The sequence below is a fragment of the Sander lucioperca genome, chromosome 11 (genome assembly GCF_008315115.2).
Source record: "Sander lucioperca isolate FBNREF2018 chromosome 11, SLUC_FBN_1.2, whole genome shotgun sequence".
Taxonomy (NCBI): Eukaryota; Metazoa; Chordata; class Actinopteri; order Perciformes; family Percidae; genus Sander; species Sander lucioperca.
The window spans coordinates 25,276,216-25,288,298 of NC_050183.1; the positions used below are offsets into that span (position 1 = coordinate 25,276,216).

At 41.7% G+C, this 12,083-nt stretch overlaps 1 protein-coding gene across 1 annotated transcript in view; it reads right to left on the reverse strand.

The window, feature by feature from the left end:
* Positions 1-1,910: 1,910 nt before the first annotated feature.
* Positions 1,911-12,083, reverse strand: part of LOC116058825 (cadherin-24) — a 30,079-nt gene continuing 19,906 nt past the window's right edge. The window contains 9 exon segments of the mRNA XM_031311736.2: positions 1,911-3,550; positions 4,489-4,888; positions 5,017-5,209; positions 5,871-6,179; positions 6,309-6,426; positions 7,647-7,768; positions 7,931-8,067; positions 9,437-9,693; positions 11,172-11,353. Of these exon segments, the coding sequence (XP_031167596.1) occupies positions 2,699-3,550; positions 4,489-4,888; positions 5,017-5,209; positions 5,871-6,179; positions 6,309-6,426; positions 7,647-7,768; positions 7,931-8,067; positions 9,437-9,693; positions 11,172-11,353 (2,570 nt within the window). The 3' untranslated portion in view covers positions 1,911-2,698.

Consider the following 12,083-nt stretch of genomic DNA (forward strand, 5'->3'; position numbering starts at 1 on the left):
ACTCTGCTTCTGACTGGCTAGTAGTCCTTACCTAGGTACTGTCAGGGCACGCCCTCATACTCTGCTTCTGACTGGCTAGTAGTCCTTACCTAGCTACTGTCAGGGCACGCCCTCATACTCTGCTTCTGACTGGCTAGTAGTCCTTACCTAGGTACTGAGCATGTGCGACTCCCAACAAAGATAGAACAGAAGTGAGAGGTCTCACTCTGTAGCTAAAACAGAGAGCTCAACACACAGGGTGAAAAGAGGAGCTGCAGCAATGTGCAGTACAACAACAATATGGTGTTTTTTGAAAATTAAACCATGTAAACCTATTCTGGTACAACCTCTAAATACAATTATGGACCTGAAAATGAGCATAATATGAGCACTTTAAAATGGATGTGGGCCACAAACAGTCAGCAAGCATCTGCACACATATATATATATATATATAACATATTATTAGCCAATATAAATCCCCACTGCTTACTGGCCTATAGGTAAGGTAGTTACTAAAGTAATCCCCAGAAACTGTTCCTGAGGATTCACTGTGCCACATGTGTGTTTAACATTAAAACATGATTTATAAAATCATGCCAACAATTAGGGGGCTATTTTAATAGCTTAGTATTCTTTGGGAAAAAGGTATGTATAAAGGCTTTAGGCAGCCCTACATGTTATTGTAGGCCCAGTTTAATATGCAACTTAATTTTATACAATATATGTAGTAGGTGGTCCCTGCTCCAGCTCTCTTTAAAATAAGTGGTCCTTGGCTTAAAAAACAGGGGTGGCTTAGGCGATAGCAAAGTTGCAATGCACATGTCTGACTTTAGGCGGCACCATCGTACCGTCAGCTGCTGTTCGCCTGGACAGACGATGTTCTCGACTTCACACTCTTCTTAGCACTCTTTAAAGTGTGTGTGAATGGCAATATGCCTTTTACACATTTGAATTTCAAACATATTTTAATTTCCCATTATTTTATTTTTGTCTAACTATTGTTTTTTTGAAGTGGCAATACAGAAAGTCTTTCACATTCTAACTTGTGTCTATATTTAGTTGGTTGTTAAATTAAATCTGTTCCTGATCTCTATGGTGAGGACATGTCTGGATCTTGATCATTTTTGCACAATGACATTTCTGCAGTAGTTAGCATTTTGCCAGAAGATACCCACTGTGTGCTGACAATATGCAGTGTGGTGATGACTAGTTCTTCTTTGGCACTTCATGTACTATCCCACTCATTTCCCTCTGCATTTCCTTCTCTTGCTGGAGGAGTCTTTTTTTTTTTTTACATCTCATCTTTCTTGTCAGGAGGCCAAAGATTTTCTGTCAAATTTAGTTTGAAAGAACTGCAATCTTATTAGAACAGCAGCTGATTAAGACCTAAATTCCCACTGTAGTAGAAGATAGGAAGCGAGGAATAATTGCAGAAAGTCAAATACATTTGATCACATTATTGAAAATAATGTCATTATTTTTAATAACTCATCCTGATAGCTTCTGAATAAGAAATGAGCTTTGAAAACGCAATAGAAATGAATCATTGTCACTGAATAACATTACACATTCTGGAAGTAAATGATTGTTTTGTTGTTGCCTCTGTGCTCTGGGCTCATCACGAGAACAATCACGAGAACAATGCCTGTGTGTTCTGCACCGCATAATGGCTTTTGCCTAATTTTGTCTCTTTAAAAGGTGGGAGACAAACTAGCCTTTGGAGATAATTCTAGACGAGCAAACGCAAACACAATGGCGAATTATAATTAATCTTGTGTGGGTGAAATTACGAGGAACATTGTACATTGTAAGCTTATGTCTGCAACTGTTTAATAACTGGGAAATCAGATGCTTAATTTCCTGTGTGGATTCCAGTAAATAACCCCAATCAATTGTCCACTCGTGAGCAATAACCACTGAAACAGGAGTGGATATATATCTACATATGGACATCGTTTACTGTAGGCTACTTTCACAACAGTTCACAAGTCTTTGACAGTGACAATCTAATAATTTCTAACTGTGTGCAAATTGCATAGTGAGCAGGTTTCGCTACCGTGATGGTGACTACTTGCAGGAGTTGAGCTCTCTCTACGGAGCTACAGAATATCAATGTATACAGTTGGACTCATCGGAGAGGCTGTGTGAACACATGGCAGTGTCGGTTTTCAGTACAGTACAGTACCGTACGCTTGTGTGGTTCTAAAACTCTCCGATTCAGATGCTAATGTCACATTCAAATTCCAAGGATTTCCAGTGAGTGTGCCCCTATTAAACTATCAATATTAAATATCACAATTGTGGTCAATATTTGATGAGGCCTATTTTTTTTTCAAACAATGCAGCTTCCAGGGCTCAGAATCAATATTTCAAAAAAAAAGTGAATTTTTCATAACTTTAGCTTTGAAAGCCCGAGTGCATTATTAATATCCGTTACAAGAGCAGTGTGAAAAGTGACAGATTCCATATGCATTTTATAAACATAGTGAAGGTGAAATATACGCTGTGCACTGATTCCACCACAAATCTTGACTCTACTACTGTCAGCCTCCTGGGTCTTTTTTTCTCCCCCTCCCGGCAGGTTGGAGGGGGACAAGAAGATCTCTGTCAGGGGCTCTGTGTTTTGCCACCCCTGTTGTGTTCAAAATCCATCACTGGTTAATAGGCTTCTCCTCTCTGGAACTTTTTTTTTTTTTTTTTTTTTTTTTAGTGCATTCTAGAAATCCCATCTCTGCTGTTCTTTGTCTTTGTTCTCATTTTGTTTATGAGTCTCATCGAGAGTGAGAGTAGCCTCTGCCGTCTCTCCTCCCTCTCCCTCCTTCTCCTTCTCCTTCTCCCTCTCTCTGATGATCTCCACCAGCCTCTGAAACTTCTGGTTTAACTCCTCCATCCCTCCCACCACTCTCCCGTCGTCCTTCTCTCCGTCGCTCTCCAGCGAACTCAGTGACTCAGCCCGTGAGTCACGGCCCTCAAACTCATAAGTCTGCAGCGAGTCATAGGGCGGCTGCGACAGGTCAAAGGTCACCTGATCCAGGCGGATGTTCAGGAGCTCTTCCATGTGGAGGGGCTGCGGGTTGGCGGCTTCTGCTCTCGCAGGCTCTGCCCCGCACGCCCAGCCCCTGCTGTCGCCAAACATCCCCCTGGGTAAGGGTAAAGGCTGCTCCTTTCTCTGGAGTCTGCACATGTTCAGTAGCTGCACTCCTGCTGGGTACAACCCCCCGCCGCTAGCCCCGTTCATACACGTCCCTCTGCTGTTTGGATTCAGCGAGCCCACAATGCTGTACGTGTCTCCTTTCAGGTAAACAGCAGGATTTACAGAGTTGATTTCGCCGCCGTTTGAATAATTTCGCTCGGAAACGGAGGGAATGGAGGAATCAGTGTCAATGTCGTCTAACGTGCAGCTGGTGGCTCCGGTGCTGATCTGAGTCTGCGATGAGCCCAGGCGCCCCTCTTGCTGGTTTGACGAGGAGCTGGTGTGACTCTGGCATGAAGACTCAGTCGGGTCGCAGCGGGTCAGATTGGCGGCGTTGTTGGCGGGTGTCGACTCTGTTTCTGTTTGTGGATTTATCTGTAAAAGAGAAGAAAGGCCATATTAGATGAGTCAGACACAGATGCAGGGATAATATATGGAAGCAAAATGAGGCCATAATGATTCAAAGTTTTTAAGGAACTGAAAAATTGCTAATCATGAAATGTATTCACAACTGAATACTAAATGTTATGAAATTTAAATACCACTGAATTAATTGGGGGGTGGTGAGATCTCCACTTTGAGCAAAATTCAAATTTTAAGCATATCAAACACTTTTGCCTGCATTCTGGTGAATTTTTCTGCAACAATTTGTGCCTTTTCTGCATCAAGTTATGGTGCAAATGTCTTTATTTATGTAAAGGGGATTATAAGATATTTGAGAGGGTTGCACAGGCCAATTTTGATTATTGGGGGGGTTGTAATTATATATAATTCCTACTTGGAAAGAGGTCTGATTAATTCCATTCTGATTCGTTTTGTAACCGTGGTAGAGCCTTGGTGTCTGAAGTTTCTTTACATTTTATTTTATTTTGAAATGTTAGGTCAGAAGCCCCAACCTACATACATCAGGGGAGAAGAAAAAGCTGCAGCGGCGGAAATGACCATACTGTACAGGCTGAAATTGAAAGTGAGTATGATTTTAAAGTTAGCTGTACATAGAGCCACACACATACAGTAAATCCATAGTTGTGTTTGATTGCAGTCAAATTGCTTTCTAATATAATCAATCAATAAGATTGATAAGATTCTTCCGTGCGCCAATCAGGACCCAACAACATTTGAACCAGAATCTAATGACAGTTGGAAGACCCCGATGAATCACACTGTTGCTTATTTGGCATGAATATTTTATGTTTGTTTTCCATTGGGAAACATTATTCACTTGCTTATACGATTCAAATCCTTATGGCCTTTCTTTGCCTCCATATAATTGCTACACATTTGTACCCGTCAGTATTAACACTATCACTGACCTTTGCCTGACCCTGACTCTCGTTTGTGTCAGCAGCGTTTGCTTCACTGTCTCCATTTCTGTCTGTGATTTTGCTCTTTGCCAGCATGTGCTCTGCGTCGTAACTAGCAGTGCTCGTCTCGGGAGAGCGCCGCAGAGGCTCAAAGGTGCTCTGGTTCGGGATGACAAGGGAATTGCCAATGTGACCGCCGCTGAGCCCGTGGGTCAGCTGTGTTAACTGCAGACCTGCTTCCAGTGGCCCAACCGGATAATCTCTGAGAACAGGCAGCGTGTGGACGCCGTAGCACAGGCGTCCGTAGAGTGGAGCCGAGCCAGGCCTCTGCTGAGGGTCCAGGCCGGGGCGCGGGTTACGACTCCAGCTGTACGTCCTGGCCCTCGGCGGATTCTGCTGGGTGTACCATCTGTGCCAAGAGATAAATGTCAGGGAAGCACAACACAGTCAGAACACACAAACAAGCACACACGCGCATGCCACCATGGCAAGGATGGGACTTTTTATTTATTTATTTATTTTTTGGGAACAGCTCACATGTTCCTGTTGTTGTGCATGTGCTGTATTCTGTGCATGCTCTGCAGCGCTGTAATGTCAAAAGCGGCGGTGTCTGCTTCCCCTCCCCCCTCGTCATCGTAGGATATGATGTTCTCCCTGACATCATCCTCCTCGAAGGGCGAGTGGGAGTCTCGCTTCTGATGGCGCAATGACAGCGAGAGTGCACACACCACTACGGGGCAAAAAAAGAGACACATGACCACCATACTCTTTAGACGTTACAGCAGCAACCTGACACAGCTGCTCAGCGTTTCCCCGAAAAGTCACAACATATTCATCAGTGGTGGGAGAAGTATTCAGATCCTTTACTTAAGTAAACGTACTAATACCCCACTGTAAAAATACTCTGTTACAAGTGAAAATCCAAAAGTAAAATTATGTAAGTATCATCAGGAAAATGTACTTAAAGTATTAAAATTAAAAGTACTCAATGCAGAAAAATCCTCACATTTTAAAAACTGGAAACGATCCAAACAGTTCTGTCAATCAACTAAGTGATTAATGGGCTAATCATGTCAGCTGGACTTATACTACCCATATACTGGTAGTTTATAATAAAACATTGTATTTTATAAACTACATGTGTTTTGTGTGCGAAAATGTTAATTTGTAAAGTAACTAGTAACTAAAGCTGTCAGAAATATGTAGTAGAATAAAAAGTACAATATTTCTCTCTGAAATGTAGCGGAGTAGAAGTAGAAAGTGGCATGAAAAGAAAAGAGTCAAGTAATGTACATGTACCTCAGACTGTACTTAAGTACTTCAGTAAATGTACTTAGTTACATTCCACCACTGATATTCATAGTGCTTTGAAGAAGCCAAACCAAACCTACCCAGCAGAGTGGTGACACAAGCCAGCATGGCCAGTAAGGTGACCAAACTGAAGATGAGAGACGGCGAGGCGGAAGGCACGGGGAGACAAACCATGTGTCTCTCCCATCTCCTGTCCCTCTGTCTCCCCCTGTCCTCCGTCTGCATGCTCCCTTGCAGACAGGGACAAATGGTCACGGTGACTGTGCCAGTGTTGGTCAGACCCGAGGCTCCATCGCGCAGCACAACTGGCACGTAGAGGGTGAGCGAGGATGTAGAGAAGCCAGGGAGGGGCTCCAAGGCTGACTGGAGCACCAGGCTGGCTGTCACACCTGATAATGTGACCAAAAAAAGACACATCAAACATGGCCAACTGCACAGCAAAGCTCACACAGGTTTTGGGCTGGTGTGGTGTTTCTGGATTAAGCATGAAATAGAAAAACAGAGCCAATCGCTCCAACCTCCTGTTTCCCTGATGGAGAGGTTGAGGGCAGAGCTGGACTCTGGAGGGATGCTGAAGTGGATTGGGGTGTCCTGCCCTCCATGGTCCCTGTCAATGGCTCGCAGAACCTGAACTACCTGCATAACACACATCAGGATGCTCTGTTTCAGCGGTCAAGATAAATGATAAATCTGAGTCGAAAGGTCAATAACAGGATCGAAAAGAGGTTTAAGCCAGCCCCAAAAGAAAATCACCAGCGCCAACATAAAAAGAATTGAGAATAAAAAATAGCAATCAAATTTAAATATTCATATTATTTTTGTAACCAGTTTTGTTAATTAAGGTTTTATTTACTCAAGCATAGTATACATTTTTGATGATCAAATTGTCAGAAATAACAGGAAAATGCATAGATTTCTGCCAAATAAGGTAACACAGAATTGCCTTTACTGAACGTGACACTATCAGGTACATTTCGTCGCGTTTTTAGGAAGATGAATAGCTCGTCCTCGGAGTCGGCAGCCGTTCTGACTGCTACTCAGATTGATTTCTCGTGAGCACGAGATACTTTGCTCACGAGCGTTGCCAACTTAGGGACAAATCTGGCGACTTTCTGTAGAAAAGACGCAAGGTATTTCTTTCTTGTGGCCGCCAAAACAGTCACGTCTCTTTTCGGTTCTGTGACTGAGGAGTAGAGGAGCAGCCCCTCCCCTCTCTGCTCTGTCCTCATGGCAGGCAGGTAGAAGGGGAGGGGGGACAGGGTGCGGGGGCCGGTGTAGGTAAGAGAGACAGCGGGACGCGATGGGAGAAAGACGCCACTGAGCTGGCCTGGCCCTGGAAAAGGAGAATTCTTTATCTTTCTCCCTCCCTTTGTAGAATTTTTTTTTTACTTCAAAGATAAGCTACCTATTAATAATTATAATGTAATATTAATTCCTGTATTGAATTTGTGATTATTTGGCTAAAGATTTCTATTTCTTTCTATCTACCTTGCTGACACAACCACTAAAACACCACAAAACACTGGGTAGCAGTCACAGGAAACTTATTTTACTGCAGTTAAGTTTTCAAGAATAAGCTCTCTTACAGCATATTATTAATATCCATCATAATGTATTAAAAATCTATAGCTACTATCTTGAAAATGCAAAGCTGAGTAAACAAAGATGATGTGAGTTTGCCTCCGCTGTAGCAATTTCTAATGACTGTTTTATCAACAGAAGAACTAAATTAAATCAAGTCAAAAACGAGAAAGACAAAAATAGTCACTTGAAGGAGCTTGAGCCAGAATGGATGAAAACAGGAATAAAGTCTGACATTAAATGTAAAATTAGGCAAAAACTAAAGAAGAACGGACCTGACCGGGGGCGCTGGAGTCACATACAGACGTTGTGTACTGCCTGTCCAACTCCGGCGCATTGTCATTCTGGTCTAGTGTCTCTATGGCAACCACAACCCTTGACACAAGATTTGGATTGTCTGAAAGAAAAGGAAACCAGCACTAATGTTGAAATTATTACTGAATTGGTATCATTTCTACAGCACACTTTGTATTCCCAACTCCGGGCGGTGCTTTCTGTGAAATATGACTGTGGTAAGCTCTGCTGCTCATAGAGCCCGGGGGCAGAGGGGTTAACATACCCCTTTGTGTGGCGATGACAGTGATATTATGCCACTGCTCCTGCTCGCGGTCCAACTCCATGACTGTGCTGATAAAGCCCGTGTCAGAGGCGATGCGGAACACAGCTTCGGGGTCTGACTGGGGATCGATGGAGTACCTAAGACACAGAAACAGAAATAGTGAAGAGAGCCCTGAGTGAGTGACTAAACGAGTGAGTAATGGACAGTGGTGGAAGAAGTATTCAGATCCTTTACTTAAGTAAAAGTACTAAAACCACACTATAAAAATACATGAAATGTTACTGCATTGAAAATGTGACTGTAGTAAAACTATGTAAGTATCATCAGGAAAATGTTCTTAAAGTATTACAAGTTAAAGTACCCAATGCAGAAAAATCCTCACATTTTAGAAACTGGAAACTAAGTGATTAATCGAATAATACAGGGGTGTCAAACATACGGCCCGTGTACCAGAACCGGCCCACCAAAGGGTCCAATCCGGCACACTGGATGACTTTGCAAAGTGTGAAAATTGCAGGGAAGTAATTAATTCCAACTTCAAATGTACCACTTTAATCTCAAAGAATATCTGAGTTATTTTTCTGTAAATTTAAGACTTTAATCTTAGAAATTTCTTTAGAAGAGTTTTTTCTCTTAATATTACCCCTCTCTCCCGTGTCCATAACATTGTTTTTTTTTTTCCTACGACGGCCCTAGAACGCTATCGTAGCAGAAGCAACTTGCGTTTGCCAACATCAAACTGACAAGAAAACTCTGTGTCTGATCTTTCTAGAGTGGTTTACTGGTCTGGCACACAATCAAATTAGGGGTATGTGGCCCATGAGCTAAAATGAGTTGGACACCCCTGGACTAATCCTTTCAGCTGCACTTGTATGTCCGTATATTGTTGGGTAGTTTCATTTATAATAAACCAGCGTATTTTATGTTTTCTGTGCAAAAATCTTAATTTGTAAAGTAACTAGTAACTGAAGCTGTCAGATGAATGCAGTAACTTAATACTTGAACAATGGCTGTAACCCTATTACTTCAAACCTCTAATATTGACTGTTGATTTGTGTCTATCCTACTGTCTACTTTATTCCCTTATAATGCCCATATTTAATGCTCTCTTATTTAAACTTTATCCTTGCACTGCTATAGTTTTTATATTACCATGTCTACATTATTGTCTTATATTGTCCATATTTAATGCTGGTCTCTAGACTTTATCCTTGCACTATTGGACTTATTTGCACTACCACCATGACACCCACTCTCATAGAGCACAATAAAGTAACTCAACTCAACTCAATAAAGTATCTATCTATCTATCTATCTATCTATCTATCTATCTATCTATCTAGTGGAGAAATACATGCAATATTTCTCTCTGAAATGTAGTGGAGTAGAAGTAGAAAGTGGCATGAAAAGAACAGAAGTACAAGTACCTCAAATTTGTACTTAAGTACCATACTTGAGTAAATGTAATTAGTTACATTTCACCACTGGTAATGAAGTAGTAACCACCTGATGTTGGTGCTTTGTCCTGTGTCTGGGTCCACAGCGAAGACCCGGCCAACGGAGCAGACAGGCGGGCAGTTCTCGGACACGTCCAGATGGTAGCGAGCCTGGGAGAATCGCGGCGGCTCATCAGCATTAAGGACCATGACCCGGACTGTTGCCTGGTCCTTAAAGGGACCTTTCCTTAGGTACCGCGCATCCACTATAGGGTTGGCAACTTCCACGGAGAAAGTGTAAGAGCTCCGGGTCTCATAATCCAGCAGCTGTTGGGTGAAGAATAAAGCATCCTATACTTTATTGAAGCCCTTTCATATATGATTCATACCCTGCATATTTCTGCCCCTACAAAGCACTTCATAATTAATTTCCATTCATCATTCTCATTCTTTTTTATCTCCCTATAAAACTTACATACAGTATTACATGTTGGAGTTATTGCTTTCATCATTTCAAGATTTCACTGAGCAATTGTTCTTTGAATGCCCGATGCTTAGAAGTCAAAAAAGTCACACTGGCTGCCTTTAACACCGCTGCTTACTTCAAATGGGCTCTACAGTTTCTCCCCAGCTGCTCATTAGTTCATTGTTACTCTTTAATTGCTTGTGTGGAGCCTTGGGAATCTGAACCTGTCAGCTACAGAGCAACGTTTGAGTGGAGTACTGAAGTGTTTAAATGGCCAAATACAATTAATTTGCAATACCAGACCAAGGGAAATTTGTTTAAACTCATGAAGTGTCACATATTAGATATTTTTTCTCATTATGTGGCCATTTAAGCAAAACCACCAACATGTACCCATGATTGGAATAATATGGTTCCTAATAGCATTAAACAGACTCCAAACCCAGTGACGTTTAAGGAAACACTGAAACACTGGCTTTTAGATAACATACCCCTGTAAAGACCTTTGTGTAGGCAGGGTTGTATGTAACTCATTTAACGGACCAGTTTTAGTTTAATAGGAAGAGTGTACTTCAGCCTGTTGTCAGAATAATGCCTGTTAATGGACAACGTGAATATTTTCTGTTCTGTTTTATTGTGATGTATTATGATGCTAATGCCGTACATCACTATCTTCAGGGGCAGGTACGCACGCACGCACACACACACACACACACACACACACACACACACACACACACACACACACACACACACACACACACACACACACACACACACACACACACCTTAACGATATCTAACTACAACGAAGACCGCAATGGAAATAAATCCTGTCACTTTTTTAATGTTTTTTTTTTAATTGTGCATGTACATTGGTGTTGCAACTAGGGCTGGGTATCGCCAATGATTTCCCGAATCGATTCAATTCCGATTCACAAGGTCCCGAATCCCGCTTTCGATTACTACTCAACTTCTTCTTGGATATAAACGAGATTCTCAGAGAACTAATGCTGTAAATTGTACAAGCAAGAAGCAACCCTCGCATGTTATTTTTATATATTTTACCAAGTTAATGTCTACAATAAAAATTGCCCCCCAAAAAGTTAGTTTAAAGTACTCCTTACTTATACATCTATGGTGAAAAGGCATATATTAAATCATCATACATCACTCTTTGTATTGGAGAATCTTATTTTAACCCAGCCCTAGTTGCAACCATGTAAGTGTCTTTTTTTTTTTTTAAACGAATTGTCAAATAAACAAAAGAAAAGACAAATGTAGCTTCAGATCCTCGGCTGCTATGGAAACATCAGGTGTCTGTACCTGCGTCACTCACCTTGTTTAGCACAATGACAGCCTCTTGGTCTCTACCGCTTATATTAAATGTTTCAGCCTCTTCGGTGTCCAGGATAGTGAACTCCAGCTGTGCATTTTCTCCCAGATCAGGATCAGAGGCAGTGAGACGGCCCACCTCCACACCTGGTGCTGCTAGCTCAGAGATGGAGAATGACCACGCACCTGCACAGAGGAACACATCAACACAATGGTTGACCGCTGATGAGACTGCTCAAGGTACAGCGGGATGCTGTCTGCATCAATTTGGTATCAACGAACATAATGCATGTGGCTATTATGGCTCTCATTTACATATTTCACGTCCAAGTTTAAGGCATTGGCTCCCATTTTTTTTTCAAATCTATTTTAATACATTACTCACATACGGTATGTAATACATTAGATGAGTTATTTATTGCTGTAATCATTCCACCTGTTCATACCGGCTGTAAAGAGACCCTTCCTCATGCAATTCTAATGTAAGAGATGAATCCAACAGTCTGCATAAATTGCATTCTTACTTTCATCTGAAGCTTATATCATATCTTCCAAAGTGACATTAAATTTAGTGTGTATTTCCCTGTTGGGAATGTCTTGTGGGAGTGTAAATTTAAAACATTGGACACTTGGTATGACTAACTCTGACTGAAGAAGCCATATTAGCTTTGGCTGAACTTTTAAATGCATCTTTGCACAGAATATCTCTTACATTGGAACTGTGTTAGGAAGGGATCTCGAAGGGCCAGTGAAGAGAGGAGGAACAGTAACCCTTGCTTCAATGTACAGATATAGGCATGTATAGTATATAATTAAATATGAACTAAATTGTATGCTACTACTGATTTTAACCCATGCACAAATGGTTCAGAATTGGGGGGGGGGACACTACACACGGCAGTAAGAATGATCAGTC